Source organism: Mytilus californianus, unplaced genomic scaffold (assembly GCF_021869535.1).
Source record: "Mytilus californianus isolate M0D057914Y unplaced genomic scaffold, xbMytCali1.0.p SCAF_7, whole genome shotgun sequence".
In the NCBI taxonomy this organism is placed as follows: Eukaryota; Metazoa; Mollusca; class Bivalvia; order Mytilida; family Mytilidae; genus Mytilus; species Mytilus californianus.
Genome location: NW_026262723.1, coordinates 16,649,022 through 16,670,962, shown reverse-complemented (window position 1 = coordinate 16,670,962; position 21,941 = coordinate 16,649,022). Strand labels below are relative to the sequence as shown.

The 21,941-nt window shown below is 32.9% G+C and overlaps 1 protein-coding gene across 1 annotated transcript; it reads right to left on the bottom strand.

The window, feature by feature from the left end:
* Positions 1-9,510: 9,510 nt before the first annotated feature.
* On the bottom strand, positions 9,511-12,202 carry LOC127707464 (short-chain collagen C4-like). The gene is made up of 3 exons (XM_052211992.1): positions 12,016-12,202; positions 11,393-11,473; positions 9,511-10,043 (listed from the first exon to the last, which is right to left on the bottom strand). Exons 1-3 carry the CDS (start codon positions 12,185-12,187, stop codon positions 9,550-9,552), a joined length of 747 nt encoding a protein of 248 aa, XP_052067952.1. The 5' UTR covers positions 12,188-12,202; the 3' UTR covers positions 9,511-9,549.
* Positions 12,203-21,941: the final 9,739 nt, after the last annotated feature.

The following is a 21,941-nucleotide window of genomic DNA, read 5'->3' as shown; positions in this document are numbered from 1 at the left end:
CACAATGCTTATTACCACAAAACACAGATCAAGTTTGAATTTTGGTGGCGTCACTTTAACCATTCTAGAGTTATGCCCCTTAAGAAATGGAAAAATTTCAAAATTTTTATTTTCTTCTAAATATCAAGTAATTTTTTAATTGGAGTTATCTTCCTTTGTCCATGATTATAGTTGAATCAGCTACAATCAATGCTTTATACAATGCAATGTTTAATTTTGACTTCCACTGATAAAACACAAATCAAGTTGAATTTGGGTAGTGTCACTTCAATCATTATTGAGTTATGCCCCTTTATAAATTGAAAGATTGCAAAATTTTTAGTTCCCATTCTGTAACTTAAGTTTGCCCCAACCAAACATTATGAAACCTATACACAATATTCATTACCACAAAACTAAGATCAAGTACAAATTTTTTGTTTCCGTTTTCTAACTTTAGTTTGCCTCAACCAAATGTAATGAAACTTATACACAATGCTTATTACTACATAATACAGATTAAGTACGAAATTTGGTGGCAACACTTTTACCATTCCAGAGTTATGTCCTTTTATAAACATAAAAATTGCTGAATTTTTCGTTTCCGTTCTCTAACTTCCAAATGTTATAAAACTTATACACAACCGTTCTAGAGTTGTTATTATTTATTGCGTGTTTACAAATAGAAATTGCTGAATTTTTAGTTTCTGTTCTCTACTTAAGTTAGCCTCAACCAAATGTTATGAGACTTGCACACAATGCTTATTACCACAAAACTAGGATCAAATTCAAATTTGGGTAGTGTCACTTTTACCACTTCAGTTATGTCCCTTTATAACTATATGATATGCAAGTGGGGGCATCATCTGTGTCCACATGTGGACACTATCAACATTTATTTTTTTTTTACATCTGTACTGCCTACTGGTGACTCAGTTCTGAGTGTAAATAGTCATTCAGTATGTTAAGAAAAAGATCAGAATTTATAAGGCCTATCTGGCCTAATTGATTTCTAAAATATATTTCATTGTACATGTTCAACATTTATCATTCATTTGTTTATTTCTTAATTTGTGTGAATTAACAGTAAATGTTAGTTACTACACTTTCATACCATAACAAAACTGCCTTACTGTATTGGTATCACTTATATTTGTATCCATATAACAAAAAAACTGAAAAGAGAATACTTTTGCAATAGCTTTTTCATATTGAATACTAAAACTTTTTAGATATTTAGAAATATTAAGTAGATGTTCATAATATCCACTTGACATTTTATCATATGACTTCTGTAGTTAGTTATGAGTCTTTGAAGCATGCTCACAAAGGTTCTTTTGTTGATATCATTTTCATACTGGTCAAACCTTTTTTTTTGCTTTGACCAGCTTTGGAGGAGATATTTTCAAAGAATTAATAAAAAATAACACAGAAAGTCACTTTCTAGCTCATCTAGCCCCAACATCATGTCAGGCATTGTCATTACTAAAAAACATTAAATGTCTTCTAAACTGAGAAACAATTTCCACATTTAACCGAAATTTTTTACTTATACTGACAATCCCCCACAAAGTAATATAAATAGAACCATACAAATAGTAAGCAAATACATGTTCTCAGATACCATCTCCCATATAAAAAAAAATCACATTAAGAAAAAAATGAACCTATTATGTGTTCCTCTCCTAGCTACAAAATGTATCCAAAATCAAAGATGTGGAACATATATATTCTATCATAATCATTTGGTAATTAATGCAATTAGTATCTGTTGAACATAAAAAACTAAATATTACATAAACAACACCCCTAATGCTCATGTTGGTTGTCATTGTGCAACACAGTTAATACATAGAAAACATAAAACATAGAACTCCTTTTGTCATATAAAACACTGTCAAACATCCAATCATACTGTCCACACTGATCTGTGTCCACACTTGTTAAATTCATAAAAAAAATGAATTCGTGGGGTTCTTTGATAAGCAAAATCTAAAAGTGCATTTGGATTTTCAATTTTGGGCCTCGTTTTCAAATTGGTCTACATTTTTGTTCAAAGGGTCCAAAACTAAAATTACGTTGAATTTGAATTTAACAAACAATGAATTCTTGAGGTTCTTTGATATCCTAAATCTAAATATGTATTTAGATGTTTTATTTTGAGCCTAATTTTTAAAGTTGTCAGAAAGTTTTTGTTTGATTTCAACAAAAAATAAATTTATTGGGTATTTTGATATGCTGGATTTAGCTTTTGAATTTTGGGCTCGTTATCAAATTGGTCTACATTGAGGTCCAAAGGGTCCAATTTTAACTTTGCATGATTGCGGTGTCAAATATTTAATCCCAATCCTCATTCAGAACTGTATCAAGCGTGAATGTTTTGTTCATACTTGCATCGTCTGTTCATGGTTAGACCTTTGCTGTCGTATCAAGCTGCGCCCTACAGAGCATTTTATTCAAAAAAGCACTTGTTGACCAAGCCCCACTTCTTAATACACTTCACGATGGACAACTAGGGATGTATAGGACACCCTCAACACCACATAAAAATCAGCTCAAAATAATGATTCAATTACCCTTGCTTAATGAAGTGGAGTAATTTAGTAGTCTGTCCATGCATCAATCCGCTGTCATGGGCAATTTCATTTGAATCAGCAAAGAAATTTAAAGAAAACCTTAGAATTCACTTTATTTTCTAATGATCTTCATAAAAATATGTTAACCCCTTTATTGTTATGCCAACTTCGATAATGCTGAAAAAAGGTTTGGAAAGTCTCGATTCGCTTCTGTGCATTCCTGTCAAAATGTGTTATCAAATAATGTTATGAACCTTCAATTTAGGTTACAGTATATAATATGCTTTTATGAAATAGATCTAGGAATGTTAAACTTTGTGTGTATAACACATCATTATGTTATCGCATAATGTTATATGAATATAATGTAAGCTGTGGTATGATCCAGGACGAATGATGCTGTATAAAGCATAGAACTCGTAACGGTAAGACAATTCATATCTTTTATCAAACAGTATGTCAGCTCTTAACGTTTAGGTTCCAATTGGGGATAAAAACGTCGTAAATACCCCGACAGTTTCCTGAATATAAACTGACATCTCTGTGTTGTTATCCAATCACAAAACTCGACACATTTGTAATCCGTAATATAAATACATATCCAAATTGGAAATGTAAGTCAACTCGTAACGTTATGTGAATACATATATATTATAAATTCAAAACGTTATGTGAATTCATATCTAAATTGGAAATGTTTATCAACTCATAAAGTTATAACTTATACGAATACATATCTTAATTGGAAATGTATGTCAACTCAAAACGTAATGTGAATACATATATATTATAAAACTCATAACGTTATCTGAATACATATCTCAATTGGAAATGTTTGTCAACTCATAAAGTTAAAACTTATACGAATACATATCTCAATTGGAAATGTATGTCAACTCATAACGTTATATGAATACATGTCTACTTATAATGCTATATATGAATACATGTCTACTCCTAACGTTATGTGAATACATATCTAAATGAAAAATGTATGTCAACTCATAACGTTATATAAATATATGTCTCCTTATAATGTTATATGAATACATGTCTACTCATAACGTTATATGAATATATGTCTGAATTGAAAATGTATGTCAATTTATAACGTTATATGAATTCATGTCTGCATGAATAGCAAGTGTATGCAAACTCATAACGTTATGGAAGTATCTGCTAGAAATCTAGAAACAATGCGAATCCATATCTACATTGCAATTTTCTATAACTCAAAACGCTATTTCAACAATTAATTCTGCCACTGCAAGTTGAAAGCATAATGCAAGTTGAAAATATAATGTGTTAGCACTGTTTTCATATTTTGACATGGTTTGTGAAACAAAAACAGAGCGAGCTGGCCCTACCTCTTTATTGACAATTTGTTTTACATATAAAAAATGACACTGAATGAAAAAAGAAAAACTTGTATTGGCTCTTTTTTGATTTTAGAATGTAAAATAAGATCAAAAACTGAAATTATATCTCTATTCACAGTGTTGAAATTAAACTCAAAATTACAACTGGCTTTGTAGTCGCTTTACTAGAAACTGAAAAAGATGCTGAGTTTTGTTTATAAACCCAGAACAAAACCCGAATTGTATATAATAGTAAGGAGATATGATTTGATTACCAGTTATACAACAATCCATAAAGACCATAGACAGAGATGTGAATAATTAAAGTCCGCCGTACTGTCCCCAGCAATGAACAAAACGTATAAATACGTACAGTTTTTAGTAAGTTATAAATCGTCCGGTACATATACATCAATATAGTACTTATATATGGCTTGCATTGCACACATATAGATTATCATATCATCGCTATCTAAGGGGAGAGAACCTTGGCTAGTAGATGAGATTCTCATTAAACACGCTTTATTGGGGGATATTTTTTGCATTATCATAAACTTTCTATTCTTATACCACATACTTAACACTATACTATGGTTTAAATGTTCAGTGTAAAACAATGGGGAAAACACGACATCGAAATCATGTAACCAAGCGTTTGTGAGTAGGTATTGCCAACTCTTTCATTATCCCTCATCGACCATTCAATTGAGTATCTATTTCGAGTTCGTTATGGGGCAGAAGTTTAAGAAGAAAAAACATGCAGAAATGGAGGAAAAGCATACGCCGTTACCATGACAAATGACAAAAAGAAAAAAAAGTCTACAGAACACCCGTGCTGCAACGTTGAAAAAAAAAAAAATTGAAGACACTTTATTAATTTTGGGCTTCCGAAGCACTTTTTAGAAAACGTCACTGATTCAGAAACAGTGATATCTCAACGAAACCTCATTGTATGCCCTTAGTTTCTTGCTTGAATTGTTTAACCTTGTCATTTTTTTAATCGTGTTATACACTGGATCGGGGTCTTATTATTCATAATTTTAGTATATCACCAGATACATACGTTTTAAATTGACCGACCTCCAATATTTACATATACTGACTGACTATAAAATTGCAAAACACAATTTTGTGTTTTTTTTTACCAAGTCTTGGTTAATCTGCACATACGCTTACCATACTTCTTTCTGTTTAGGAAAATGCAATGCCTGACCTACCTTAAAGCGATATTTAAAACCAAAGGATGAATTTTTTTGAAGTTTTGTTTTTCTTCGTGAAACATTTCTTCGAATTCATACCCACACTTTATTCAGTAAAAATGTTGCAAATCATACTGAGCAATAAAAATCCGAGTGAGGCCATAAGAATGTTGAAGGCATGTATACGCCAACATGCTGTTATTAGACAATTTCACGTCAGGAACTCCTCTTACAATCCTTAGAACAACGGTACTGGCAGACATGGTTTGTTATGACCACCCATGACCACATCAACCTGTAATGACAACACGTCAATAAAATTTCTATACGCAACGTCATTTACAAGAGAGGTTTGATTACGACTGCAATGTCAACTGCTATAACCACGTCACCACATGTCATGGTAAACAGATTCATGCCATAAATGCTTCCCATATACTGAAATGAAAAAAAAAAAACGACTGCAAAAAAAAAAAAAAAAAAAAAAAAAAACATTTTAAGGCCTACAGTTTAAACCGCATAATTGCCAAAAAAAACCCCCAAACACAACAGACTGTAATCGGTGATACAGAGGCTAAATAATAAGGGATAAGACAGAACAGAAAATATTCCCACCAGAACTGGTTGAATATTCTGTCAAACATTTAGACGTTGGTTACAATTAAGCAGCCATGCCTTCGACATCGACACATCCATTGTTAAGGAGAAAACCAGGGTTTTATCCATAAACAATCCAACTTTCGAAGCGACAACTTTATTCAAACAATGAATTAATTATTGACATTTATGTTTATTATACTTAATTGGTTAATACGAGGGAGATAATTTACTCTATCCAATGGAAAATACTATATTACCCTTCACGGAGACGCTTAGTCAAACGTGCGCCTTATTAAATATGGTGAACAAGACGTCATACTTTATTAATAAGAATTAGAAATTTAAGTGATAGTTATTGACCTAGCAAGTTGGTATATATCATTTAATCTGCACAGCTCTTAACTACGTCGTTCGGGTTAATGGGTCATCCCGACCGTGCAGATTAAATGATATATACCGAATTGATTGGTCAATAACTGTTTTAACACATGACACCAATAATTTACATGAACGTTTTGGAAGTATTCGGACGATATTCAATCCACGGCACCAGGAAAATTATAAGTAAGGGTAAAGAAAATGAAAATACGCATTTAAAAAGTAAAAGGTTGGTAACTTTTGAATTACAACTTTTTTGATATTCAGGCTTTTTCCTAAATTGTTACAGTATTTGGAGAATTGTTTTTTAATGGCAGATTGAGATCTTTGATTTTTTCTGTTAAATTTATTCACAATTTTTATATAATTTTGTGACAATCAAATCAAATCAAATAAGTTTACTTTTGAGTCGGCAAGTTGAATAACAATACAACATAAGCTTTGAGTGAGCTTTCGAACCGACATAAACGAGTTAGAACTTGACATATTGTTTAGACACCTGTCTATTGTTGAACACTATATGTTGCTTAAGTAGTTTTTGTCGTTTGATTAATGTCTTATTGGCGTATAACTCACATCTCCTACAGTTTTAGTTCCGTTTGATATACTTTTAAATCGGTGTATGACAAATCATAAATGAAAGGATTATTGAGTATAGATGTATTGCTTTTCTTTTCCTCAAGAATATGCTTAGTTTAAAATGAATCGAAGAGAGATATTCTTAAATTTATAGAAAAAGTAAAGAAAAAAAAAATCACTTTTCAATCTTTAACTCCCCCCCTCCCTCACCACCATATTTTTCATCTTTATTCATTGCTGAAGACATGTCCCATCTAAACGAAGTATGATAGATCTCCAACTATTAACTAGTATATTTTGTTTATGTTTTGGCACATACTTGAATATAAACCTCATTAAATTCGATCCCAAAATAGTCACTTAAAATGAATTGATATTTGTAACAAACTAATCCAAATCAGGTTTCAGCTATTTGGATATTTTAAGAAATTACATTTTTTTTTTATCTTGTTTGACTTTGAAACACTGCTTTAAGATTTAAATTGTACACATACTATCATAAAGTGTTCTCAGTAATGAGAAGCACTTTCAGTTTCATAATTTGAAACGGCAAAGTGTATACAAAGTTGCTAATCGATCAACTATGTCGTAATTTCCTGGTCAGTGGCGGATTCAAAAAGGGGAGAAGAAAGCGTACGCCCCCCTTTTGATTGGAAAATATATAATTCTTAATCCTAAAATCGTCAAACTTCTTTTTATGGAATTACGCCCCTATGTCTTTGAAAAATCCTGGATACGCCCCTAGAGATAAAAGTACATTTGAACTGTGCAGTATATCTGAGGTTGTTGATGCACACCTTAACTGTGTATTATTCAGATTATAGTACAGAACAACAAAGAGATTTTGTCTATGTCATGTGTTAATAGACAATACATGTAAACTTTTCTTGTTTTAGCTTTTTTCGTTTTTAAAGGAAAACATATATCAACAAAGAAATGCAGGGTGAATGTCAATCAGACAGCAACTGAAAAATTCAATAACACCAGATAGGAAGGCTGTAGGGCAACATACCCCGTCTTTAACAGTATGCAAACGTTTGTATAATGTGTCAATCAATAAATCGTCCTGAGACTAGACACGTTTTAAATTCAATTTAGATAGATACTTTCTTCACAAAAGACTAGAAATAGTAGCATAATTGCAAAAATTAAACGATTTAAAAAAAAAAAAAAATACGTTCTGATTTTTTCGATCTGTAGTAAAACGAATAACTTAAAAGCAATGCTTTCCTTCTTTTTTGTATTTCTTTCTTCGGTTGTTTATTTGTTTCTTGTTTATGTTTACTTGTTTGTTTGCTTTTATTTTGTTTTTTAGGGGAGGGAAATATCTATTCATACATTTGCTGTTAAAAGTTTTTTATCGTAAAGCTTCGCAAAAAAAAAAAAAAAAAAAAAAATCGGAAGCATTTAGTCCGTCCATCTGTGTATCAGAAACAAATGGTTTCCTGCTGATAACTTGAGTGTCTCTTGCTTGGTTGAAATGAAAGGAATACAAATTGAAGATACAGGAAAAGGGTAAAAGCTCATTGATTGTTGGGTCAAAGGTCTAGTTCATTGTTTCTAAAAATAGATTTTTTTTCCGATTTATTCAGATAAATCTTCACATACCCTTATAATACACTTGTGATAAAAATATTGGATTGAATAACTTGATTAGAATGAAACATCTACTGGTGGGAGACATAGCTAAGGAAAGAAGCCTTTTGGTTTGGGGTCAAGAGGTCAAAACACGGTCACCGTTAATTATAATTATAGACAAATTTAGGGAACATGGTTTAAGATGATAGTTTTCCCTCATTGATTTGCGTAAAATTTGTACAGATGGAAGATATGGAAAAGGGGAAAAAGACCATTGACACAAGGGTCAATAAATCGAATACTAAGGTCACTGTTACTTAAAATACATTTCGCTTTTTTAAATTTGGTTTTGGGATGGTAATTAGATTAAGGTTCCTATTTTGGTTCAAACCGAAACGTGTAGTGATGGATGATATAGAAAAGGGAAAAAAGCATATTGTTTTTCAGTTCAAAAGGTCAAAAGTCAAGATCAACTCTTGAAATAGCAATATTTTCTCTAAAATAAATGTGCAGTTTGTGGAGCATCAGTTTGCAGGGCCAGCTTTTCAATTGTTGTTTGCTTTACGTCTTGTGGCAAAATGTTCCTATATATATGGGACAAAAATAATTTAAAAATAAATGTATCCGATAAAAAGGTTCTGCAAAGTGTGGCGCAAGAGAAGACCGACAGGAAATATACACTTTCGCTGGATAATGAAGGCTTTATAGATAGCATCAGAAATTTACACTTGCAACTGACCCTCAAACATTTGTATTAAAAGATATGTTACACACAAAGAGCTTAGAACATTCCGCCTAAGAGGTATCGGAGTTAACGTCCACATAACCACCGTACATAACTGCTTATTTATACATTACAAAGTCGAACGGACTGCCCTTCTTTAGCATGGGTTAACTGTTGGAGTGAGATGTCAAGATAAATGTATAAAAATAATCTATATCATAGTCAAACCGTTGAATATTGTTCTTTCGGGTGCGCCAGAAATTTATCTGGTTTTATTTTCCTGTTTTGTCGTACTAACACTCCTGCAACACAATTGCTTTGAACGGCTTCAGTTACTTACAACATTATCAATTAAGCAATTATTAATTCTTCGATTGACGCGTGACCTCGTTTTTCTTGTAAAACTAATGTGATTGAAAGGAGATGAATGACAATGAGGCTGCAACACAACAACATAGTTTTACAAAATAGAAAACTTTTAGTACACCTTTCTAAAATTATGTGGTAGATTTTAATTTATGGAAAAATATGACAAACAATTGAGAATAAACTATTTATTTCAATATTCATGTATGTATTTATTTTGAGCATACAACACAAGTCATTTCCCGGCCATCAACATATGGAGGACATGGTAGTACTCCATTGCATTTGGCGGCAACAGCGTATAAAATACTCTTGTTGGTCCAGCTGGAAGCTTTCTTCAATCGCTCAGAATCGGCATCGACACATATATACTCTGTTGCAGACTTATGGTCAGGCCAACCAGACATTAGGTACCCAGTATATTCTTTATTCCAATCCCCAATGCAATCTTTACGGCCAGGGATCATAAGTGTTGATGACCCAATCTTGGTATGACAGACAGCACATGGAAAACTGTACCCGTCATATTTGCTTTTGTCAAAAAGTGAGTTTTTTATGTCGATATCGTAGATGTTGAAAACGGCTGCCCCGACAAAAGGATTATTGTTAACTTTCGCATCGTAAACTCCCCATTGTGGCTGTTTGGGTAGACAAAGGTGGTTGACTGCTGATCCTTCTTTTGTGTGAGACGATCCACCGGTGTATCCTGTAGAAGTTTAAAATACTGATCATTGGATATAAAAGTTTTAGACAAAAAATGCATTCACAGATACATGCAAATGAGATAATGCATTATTTATTTTAGAGGAAAACATAATATTCCATTCAATATAAACATGGGGAGATGTGGTATGATTGCAAATAAGACACCTATCCACGAGAGTTACTAGATGAAGTGAATGTAAGCAATTACAGGCTACCGTACGGCTTTTAAACAATGAGACAAACCCACGCCGTATATTTGGTTATAAGATACCCCGACATGAAAAATGTGAAACAATTCAAACAAGAAAAACCAACGGCCTAATTTATAACAAAACAATTTATCAAAACAAATATCACTTACATGAACCAAGTTATACATAAGGATCACACAATAAAAACATAACAAATAGATATTCTAATTAATATGGAAAAACAAATCCAGTTCATTAGTTATATTTGCCTTTATTGTTAGACTTGTCTTTGTGAGTTTTGTTTTCATGGTTGAGTTGCATGTTATTGTTGATCATTGATACAGTTTACTTTGTTTTTGTTATTTCTTATGCAGCAAGAATCCTGCAATCTTATTAGTTAATTTCCCAAGTGTAAAAACACCCCATCCTTGTTCACCCGGGGGGATAACATTTTGCCACAATTTCCAAAAGTTAAAATATTTGCTAAAATTAATAAATTTTAAAATAATTAAAATGCAAAAATTACAAAACAAAAATAAAAGTTTTTGCAAAATTCAAATACAACAAAAAGAAGATAACATTTGACAATGCGCAGCAACATCGGTGTTAAAAAAATGTTGTAGTGGAAGTTCTCCATAAACATTTTTCAATTTTACATCCCGGTATAAAATGAGTAAAGGAACGCTTCATATGAAATAAATTCGTTATCTTGGTGTAATCAGGGGTGTATGGAATTTTACACAGTCAGGTGTTTAAAATGTATACACCCTTCGGCTGCGCCTCATGGTGTATGAATTTTCCACACAGGTGTGAAATTCTGTACACCCCTGATTACACCAATATCACTAATTGTACACTGTACATCCCATTACTCACGAATATATTTTTATCATGTACAAGCATCACAAAGGATACAGCAATCAAAGACAACCATTACATAACAGGTGCCAGAGGCATGTGAATAATGTGGCCAGATTCATATAAGAACAAGGATATGTGGTATGATTCCAAATTAGACAACTATCCACCATAGACCAAATGACGTAGATGTAAGCAACACGTTTGTGAACGCTTGCTCAACCTTCCCCTACCTTGGAAGTGATGTAACAGCACAGCATAAAACGAACTGTTGTATGCACTTATGATAATATCAACATACCGTCGTAAACGAGCTTCGAATTTCTACTAGTGCACGTTGATCTACCCCACTGTATGTAGTTCGAACCGCCAGTAGCTTTTCCTGTAATAAATGAAAGACTTTAGCAAATGAAATATGATAACGTTTGGATGGAATATTTAACAAGCGTAGTCATTAGATTATCAACGGTGTTATAGCTGGGAGCTATCTTAAAACATTTGTTTCTTGAAACCTGAATTTACTTTGAATAAAGTCAAAGGACTATATAAGATGTTATACAAATATATAATTATGTTAGTTACCCTTAATCAACGTTTTGTTTCCTGTTATGAGGGTAAACCTATGACCTTTTTTTTTTAAATTTATATCCGTGTGTGTATGAGTTTATGTGTATGTATGAACACCACTGCATTGTTTTAAAACTTATATATGATTATCGTTTATCGAGGAAATTATTTTTAAGATTGAAATACAATTGATGGCGCAGTGAAAGGTACAACCAAAACGAAATAACTACGTTCAGTGGTATTCCTAAAGACGGTTTAAACGGCTATTTCAAAGTTTTTTAATGACCTTTTTGCCTCATGATCATCCGTCCTACATTCTTTTGTATCCATTTCCCCCCAAAACTATAATTGACCTACCTCCATTATTTTGATTATTTGGCTCGTGTTTCAAACTTTTCAGTCCAGCCCAGATAACCTGAAACATCATAGAATCCATGTTATCAGTACATGCTGAATTTGTCTTACATACAGTGGGTTTCGTCTGTTCCAGCAGCAACACAAACACAAGGAATATGTATATAGATGACATGATAATTCCGTGAAAACAATAGCACTAAAGCTGTGTATATATAAACATATATTTTTTAAAACCCGATAAGTTTGTATATTGAGTAACATATTGTACACGATATCTGATATGAAACATGATAGGATGTCAATAAATTCAATAAACATGAAGTTTCTTGATACAACGAGCATGTGACTTTCCCAGAAATATTAACTTTGAATTTGTCAAATTCACGAAATCAAATATCAACGAAAATTCAAATTTTACTCAATCCACGAAAATTAAGTTACTTGGAGTTAGGTATTTTTGTTATTTCACGTTTTACTCAAGAACTCAAAATTAATAGATCAAAAGAAAACTATCTGCCAGTGTACTTAGTGTCTTTTTTGTTGTAGGAATGTATAAGTACCCTTCCACGTCCACTCTGTGTTTTTGTTAGATGTATTGCTATTTTTATCCATCTGATGAGTTAAGCCTTTTTCAACTGATTTTTATAGTTTGTTCTTATGTTGAACTGTTACACCACTGTCCCAGGTTAGGGATAGGGTTGGCGCCTTTAAACGAGTTTAACCCCGCCATATTCTGTATGTGCCTGTCCCAAGTCAGGAGCTTGTAATTCAGTGGATGTCGTGTGTTGCTGTGTAACATATTTGTTTTTCGTTCATTATTTTATACATAAATTAGGCCGTTAGTTTTCTCGTTTGAATTGTTTTACATTTGTCATTTCGGGGCCTTTTATAGCTGACTATGCGGTATGGGCTTTGCTCATTGTTGAAGGCCGTACAGTGACCTATAGTTGTTATATTTTGTGTCATTTAGTTTCTTGTGGAGAGTTGTCTCATTGGCAATCATACCACATCTTCTTATATTTATAAACTGTATATAACTGTCTTAATTTTTAATAACCGTAAGTGAGTTGAACTTAGAATCGATCACTTCGTGGACAATCATTATGGAACTCCCAAATGAATTGAAAGCCTTACTTGTAACCATAAAATTGGGTGGAAAAGAGCCGGAATTGAAATTCACCACCAGTTCTGACCAAGTTTCAGTACAACTCACCTGGATCAAGCCCAAGGAACCGGACACGTCCTCCAGGAACCCTAAGCCGGCTCTGCAAAAGAAAAACAAGCCACCATCTAGCAGGAGACGCAACACTAAGAGTGTTGCCCAGTGGATGGACACACAAACAGCCGTTGTTCCCGCTGCTGCCAAAGAGCAAAACACCAAAGCCAGCGTTGACTACAACAGTCAGAGGGAAACCAGGGACACAGCAGTTGGTAAACAACTCACACCAACTAAGCACAGAGGTGAACCAGTGGGAGTTGACACGGACATTGTCACCAGTCCGTACAACACCAAAAAGGCATGTCATCGCTTCATTTACTACACTTCAGCTACAGAACGAGACAAGCGTAGTAGGATTGACTTCGATGAGGGGTTTGACATCGACGACCCGGACCTACTAACCACACCACCACATACGTCGTCCTTGAACCTTACATCTAAAGAGGCTATAGAAGCTGCCATACTATTAGAACGGTCAAACATTCCGTACTAGCAACAACACCGCAGGTGGCAAATGAAAGCGAAAAGACAAGCAACACTAGGTACGATAGTCCGCAATATCCGAAGGATAGCCGGACCCTAAAACCCACATATCATCATAACCGTAAAGTTCATCACATTCAAAACTATATTAATACTGATAACATAAATTGAACTTTTTTGAAAGTATTATGTCTTTGGCTAACTGGTTAGGGGTTCAGTCCCCTAAACCAAATCAGTCTCAATCCCCAAAATCTAACTTAAAAAGAAAAATCACAGAAGAAACTGATCAAAATTTAAAGTCCAAAAAGTTTTGTAAAGTAATGAGACAAGATTGTTTTGATTGGTATAAAGAAGACCCAAAAGGTCTTTGGCACTCTGAAATTTGTCGTGCTGCTAAAAAAGGCAATGCATATGCTCTTGGTCATTCAGTTCATTCAGTTCCTGCTAAGAGAATAAATCACCAGAGACATACTAGGAGTAAGTTTTCTGCATTCAATATTTCAATAAAATAAGAGTGGGGTAGATGCATATTGAGACTGTAACAAAAATAATAACAACATTGTTTTGAATATAATTTTTATTATTATTTAATATAAAAAAAACTAGGAAATGTGGTATTATCAGATTGCCAATGAGACAAATCTCCACCAGAGGTAACTGGTTGCAGTATATATGAATAAAGACATTGTTATAAAATATGGAAAAAAATTAATTAAAAATCTAAATTTTATTTTTGTATCTTACAACCCGTGATCATATAGATGCACAGGCTTTCCTGAAATTTAAAGATCAACGCCTATGCAAAAATGTTAGATAATAAACTCAGTGAAAATGAAGAAGACATCACTTCTGCCATGAACGTTTCTTATCATCTAGCAGTGACAGATCACCCTAAAAGCCATTTTTCCGCACCAATTGATTTGTTAGACTCTGTAGGGTTACACTTGTCATCTAAACTTTGTAAAGCTAAAAATGCTAGTTATGATAGTCAGGCATCTGTAACTGAATATCGGTCATGTATTGCTGAAAGTATTATGTGAAATATTGTAAATGATGTAAATAAATCAGATTTTGTTTTCTTTTATGGTAGATGAGAGTACTGATAGGGCAAATACAAAGCAACTTCTGATGTTACTCCAGTATTTTAAAGACACTGATATTCAGTCAGACCTTTTAAAAATATCCAAATTACATCTACAACTGTAAATCTGAAATGGTTGTTTTGGTCTTAACATCATTTGCAAAGTGTGAACAATAAAGTATTAAGTCATGTTAAGACTATCGGTCAATTTTCAGGCTAAACTACTAGGGTAAATTGAGGACTGTTTAGACAATTCGCTTGCAGTTAATTACGTACTGTTCAGTAGCTCTTCAGATAATCAGTATGTTGTTGATGTGTAAAGATAAATAGCAACAACTGAAAAGTTTGAGCATGAACTGAACAGATCTTTATTGTCTGAAAGCAGATTGTCTGAACAGTTCTGAATTGACCGCAGTGGATAAATCTTAAATTTAACTGAAAGACATAAAATGTAATAATAATCTATTGTTCAGTCTTTTAACATGTTTAAGATCTGTTTAGATCAAAATGTCCGTTTCAGATCAAAGTTCGTTTACCAGTGTTTGGATTTAATTAATTTCATGCTTATCCATTTTCGTGGATACAACATACATTGTATTGTTGTTGATAGTTGATTTCGTGGTTTTGTCCGAGTTTGCATACAAACCTTAACGATATTTTTATTCCGTTGAATATTTTGATTTGTGGTTCTTCTTTACAGAATCAACGTAGATTGGTACCCGACGAATGCTAAAGAAAACACATTAAAGCATATTTATACTTAAGTTCTCCAGAAGCGTCTACTGAAGAGTTATCAGTGATTCTCAAATTAAAACATGCAAATGAAAAGAAAAATACATTTCCAAGATGAAGAGAAGGAAACACCCAAATTCCCAAGGATTTGTCAACATTCTCTAAAGTCATCTATGCCTCTAGTTGAAACAAATCGTTAGTATATTAAATTATTTGTAATGTAATGATTAATGTATTATCGAAAAATGACCTTTTAGCAAATGATATTTTATGTCAACGCATGAGTACTGACCACCGAACGGTTGTTACCCCCAAGGAGGAACATCAAGATGTGGAGGGCTCGGTCCAGTGGTTGTAAAACAAACCAAAGGCATAAATTTTCTAAGTGTTGTAAACGAGTCATACCTTTCAGCGTTGTTCAAATATTTTTATGATGACTCGGTTCGTAAAATGTTTTTTCTGAAAGCAAACTTGCATACTGAGCATTAACTATATTATTTGAAATCAAATGTTTTCTCGATCTGTTTTTTTTTTGACATGCAAATAAATATTGCTATGATTTTTCCTGGAGTCTATTTTTCATAATGTTATTCAGGAACTATACGTTACATTTAGTAGATATAAGACGATGTGGTATGAGTGCCAATGAGACAACTCTCCATCCAAGTCACACTTTGTAAAAGTAAACAATTATAGGTCAAAGTCCAGCCTTCAACACGGAGCCTTGGCTCACACCGAACATCAAGCTATAAACTCCCCCAAAATGACCAGTGTAAAACCATTCAAACAGGAAAACCAACGGTCTAATCTATATAAAACGAGAAACGAGAAACACTTATGAACCACATCAACAAACGACAACCACTGAACATCAGGTTCCTGACTTAGGACAGGTGCAAACAAATTCAGCGGGTTTAAATGTTTTAATAGGCGCCAACCTTCTCCCTACCTGAAACAATAGTGTAACATCACAACATAGAAAACACACTATAAAATATCAATTGAAATGGCTTATCTCAATCAAAAGACATATTAACAAAAACAAGTGAACATACACTGAACGAATAAATTTGATCTATAACACAATGTAAACACAAAATTAATAAAACAAGGGGGTTAGATGTATAAAAATATCAGAAAGACAACCACAACCTTGGACAAAATGCCGCCAAATAAAATAACGTACACAGGTAAAAAAAAAATAATTTGGTTGTAAGGTATACACGGAGTACGAAAATAATTTTTACAAAATAAATAATTTTGTTGTTCCTAGTACGAGAACAAAAGTAAAAATTTATCGTCATACGAAACACTTATCAACGGTGGTATATATTAAAAATAGTGAGACTAGATATAACACCGAATAAGTAAACATTAAATAACAAAAATACATTACAAATTGTATCAACAGGTCAAATTAACACGAAAGTACGATTTGAGAGTACTCGCAGAAAGCTAGTTAAAAGCCAAAAACAATTAATAATAAAAAATCATGCATCACGGATAAGAACTACTTTTGTTAAACATTATTAAGGATTTCAAACACGTATCTAACAATACTAAACTATTTATTTAAAACAGGAGTAAGACTAAGTGTCCCTGTTTGCATGGTAGATATTGCGATGTTTGTTTTTAAATTTATGTAGAGGGGTAATATAATATGGAGGTTGGTTGAATTATCAGGCTATTTTGATAAGGTGCTTTAATGTGATGAATGTATTCGTCAATTACAGCTAGAATTTGTGAACCTGGCGAGAAAAAGTGTGCCTACAATTATCAGTGTATAAACATAGATAAGGTTTGTAATGAATATACGGACTGTAATGATGAATCTGATGAAGATGCAGTAGCCTGTAAATGCACTTTTTACATTTTACTTACTGCTTATGTACATATAGATTTGATCAGTTCATTTTTTTGTAAATCCACATGATCTTGACTTTGGGATTCAGTTTTTAAAACCAACATGATATTTATTAAATTATCAATCATGATTTCCCTTCGTATATCATCTGAGTATATACAAAATAATGTTTTTCTATTAAATTGATTTATTGTATACTAATTCCCTCCTGTGATCTAGATAGTTATTTATGATCAATGATTAAGCCATAAAGACTTGAGGAAGATCGCCACGCACCACTGTTAAGAACGTTGAACATATGATTATAAAAAAGTATATTGCAATAGAGAATAAACTTACTTACTTGGTAAGTTTAACGTTGGAGTATTATCCATCACGACCAAACTGGACTGAAGATTGAACTACAACCATTTCCAAAAGTAAAAAAAAACCAAACATAACGAACTCCAAGGAAAATTCAAAACGGAAAGTTCCTTAACAAATGGCAAAATCAAATGCTCAAACACATTAAACGAATGGAAAACAACTGTCATATTCAAGTTATCAATATCGTAAAAATAGTTCAAATAAATTTTTTCAGACAAATAATTCTAAACATTCGACAAGACATACCGATTATTAATCTGATGGACTGGTTATTGTTTTCTAGAATACCAATGTCCAAATGGCAAGGTAAATGTGCGGATGGAAAAGAATGTGCACGTCCAGACCATATCTGCGACGGCCGTGAAGATTGTCGTGATTGTAGTGATGAAGATAAAGAAAGATGCAAAGGTAAACACCCATCATAACATAGAAGAAAACATTGAAAAAAGTATATTCAACAAGAAGTGTATCCCCTATCATCCGACACAAATAGGTCGTCTTCAATACACACATTTGCAATGTTGTGTTCTGATTTGTCAATTTAAGTCACATTTGTGTAAGCATTTGTTAGAAATGAGTGCCAATGAGACAACTCTCCATCCAAGTCACAATTTATAAAAAGTAAACAATTATATCTCAAAGTACGGCCTTCAACACGGAGCCTTTTGCTCACACCGTACAGCAAGCTATAAAGGGCTCCAAAATGACTAGTGTAAAACAGGAAAACCAACGGTCTAATCTATATAAAAAACGAGAAACCAGAAATACCTATGAACCACACCAACAAAAGACAACTACTGAACAACAGGCACCTGACTTTAGGACAGATGCATAAAAATGCAGCGGGTTTAAACGTTTTACCAGACGCCAACCTTCACTCTAACCTGATACAGTAGTGTAACATTACAACATAAAAAGACACACTATAAAATATCAATTGAAATGGCTTAACTCGATCAAAAAGACATTAAAACAAAAACAAGTAAATACTTGTTTTTGTATGTAACAATGACGATCCCTCTACGTACAGTGTAATATGTTTTGCAATAAAAGGCATGGTAAAATGAAAATGTGTGTAAAACGTTGAAGATAATTTGTTAATATAATATCCTTTTCACAAGTTAAGCATAAATGTCTCAGACACTAAGTGGTATTTTTTTTTATCGTATCTGCATTCGACTATTTTGATGAATCCTTTGCATTTACCCTCCTCCATAATATAATTGCAATATTTGTTTTTTGGCATAAATAAACTTATGATTATCCAATGCAAAAGATGAGCCACTCAGATCCTGATTTGTTTTCGCCGACATTTTCAAATCAAACACTTTGAAATGCATAAAAGTTCAAACTGGACTAAACATTGAACTACAACCATTTTCAAAATTAAAAAAAACCAAACATACCGAACTCTAAGGAAAATTCAAAACGGAAAGTCCCTTAACAAATGGCAAAATCAAATGCTCAAACATATTAAACGAATGGAAAACAACTGTCATATTCAAGTTATCAATGTCGTAAAAATAGTTCAAATAAATGTTTCAGACAAATAATTCTAAACATTCGACAAGACATACCGATTATTAATCTGATGGACTGGTTATTGTTTTCTAGAATACCAATGTCCAAATGGCAAGGTAAATGTGCGGATGGAAAAGAATGTGCACGTCCAGACCGTATCTGCGACGGCCGTGAAGATTTTCCTGATTGTAGTGATAAAGATAAATAAACATGCAAAGGTAAACACCCATCATAACATAGAAGAAAACATTGAAAGAAGTATATTCAACAAGAAGTATCCCCTATCATCCGACACAAATAGGTTGTCTTCAATACACTCATTTGCAATGTTGTTTTCTGGTTTGTCAATTTAAGTCACATTTGGTGTAAGCATTTGTTGGAAATGAGTGCCAATGAGACAAGTCTCCATCCAAGTCACAATTTATAAAAAGTAAACAATTATATCTCAAAGTACGGCCTTCAACACGGAGCCTTTACTCACACCTTACAGCAAGCTATAAAGGGCCCCAAAATGACTAGTGTAAAACAGGAAAACTAACAGTCTAATCTATATAAAAAATGAGAAACGAGAAATACCTATGAACCACACCAACAAAAGACAACCACTGAACAACAGGCACCTGACTTAGGACAGATGCATAAAAAAGCAGCGGGTTTAAACGTTTTACCAGACGCCAACCTTCACTCTAACCTGATACAGTAGTGTAACATTACAACATAAAAAGACACACTATAAAATATCAATTGAAATGGCTTAACTCGATCAAAAAGACATTAAAACAAAAACAAGTAAATACTTGTTTTTGTATGTAACAATGACGATCCCTCTACGTACAGTGTAATATGTTTTGCGATAAAAGGCATGGCAAAATGAAAATGTGTGTAAAACGTTGAAGATAATTTGTTAATATAATATTCTTTTCACAAGTTAAGCATAAATGTCTCAGACACTAAGTTGTATTTTTTTTATCGTATCTGCATTCGACTATTTTGATGAATCCTTTGCATTTACCCTCCTCCATAATATAATTGCAATATTTGTCTTTTGGCATAAATGAACTTATGATTATCCAATGCAAAAGATGAGCCACTCAGATCCTGATTTGTTTTCGCCGACATTTTCAGATCAAACACTTTAAAATGCATAACAGTTAAGGTATATTAATGTGTTTTTAGTTAAACAAAAATTAGTGAATATTTTCGAATAGTTTGATGGTGTAAGAAACAATGGTCAAATATGTACAAAAGGTCGCAGTTTCCCCACCATTCATGACACTCGAATACAAATTGGTTAAAAACCTGTTCATGACTAACAATGTGTTCACTGAATGAATATAGACTAGTTAAAGTTTAGAAAGGTATTTGTATCAACCGTCCCCAGTCATAGGAAGTGTTATTGTCATAACCAATGGTCACAAGGAGTTGATAAATCATGTAAAGCATTGCAATCACTGTAAACACGTACAAAACATTTGGTAACAAACTCTTGTACTATAACCAATGCTCACAAATTGAGACCATTATCATGGCAGTCCATAATAGTCAAGTATAAATCTTTACATGAAGTTTTTCTCCTATTCAGTTTCCTTACGATACCTTGTTTCTGTATGTCTTTAAATAACACAGAAAATACCACTGCAATACGCAGCTCTATATTCTAAATTTCTTACCCTGATCGAATTATTTCTTTCAGCAAGAGAATGTCCTTATGGTTCTTGAAAGTGTAATGATGACTACCGTTGTATTAATGCGAACAGTGGTGTGATGGACGTAATGGGTGTTCAACGGGAGAAGACGAAGATCCCGATATGTGCTTACGTGAATATGCATATCAGCTATCCTGATTTTTAGGTGCTGTGTTTGTAAACTGTGCTACAAAAACTAAATTACTGAAAATTAACTCATTAGCGGGAGAAAAATAAACATATAAAAACTTATAACATATTAAAACTTATAACATATCTAAATGGAAATCTTCTATTAAGTTTGTTTGTCATAGCGTCACATATTGTCTTAAAAAAGATATATCAATTGTTTTATTAAAACTTGCTTGAAAAGTATCGATACTTGTGAACCTCTGGGCCCGCTGAAAAACGAGCTAATAACTTTCAATTATATAGCAATAGGTCTATAGATAATTAGATAACATTTAACATTAGACTCGTTCTTGATCACACACTCACACACTCACGCACATGTGCAACACATATTCGATAAACATACTTCCATTTCTCGAAAGTGATTTTTTCATTGAATTGTGGCCAAAGGTATCGTTTTCTTTGTTCTATTGTGTCTGAAGTCGTTTCATTCATATACTAAATGACCGTATGTGCCTTGTATAAAAATTGATTTATTCAAAATGTTTATTGAAATAAGTACATGCAAAAACGCCAGTGATTTAGAAATTAAGCTCTTTCGTGGAGTTAAAAATGACCAAGCACAAAAAGGAAATTGTGTAACCCTTAGAATATTATATTGGTCTTTCTTCTGTTCCACTTTTTTTTCACCCAATTAAAATTTATATGCAGAGCAATATTCTGAATGCATGAAAATACAAAGCAAAAAAAAAAAAGAATTAATTTTCAACAAAATAAGCAAAAGAAACCGGCAAGCTTTTTGGAAAAGCTATTACATGTAAATACATAATACTTCTTTTAAGG

Excerpts from the sequence above, each read along its gene's own strand:
- LOC127707464 (XM_052211992.1), bottom strand. The coding sequence starts at position 12,187 with ATGTCATCTATATACATATTCCTTGTGTTTGTGTTGCTGCTGGAACAG. Across the intron at positions 11,474-12,015 it reads AAATAATCAAAATAATGGAG|GAAAAGCTACTGGCGGTTCG; the intron begins GTAGGTCAATTA and ends CATTTATTACAG. Across the intron at positions 10,044-11,392 it reads TTCGAAGCTCGTTTACGACG|GATACACCGGTGGATCGTCT; the intron begins GTATGTTGATAT and ends AAACTTCTACAG.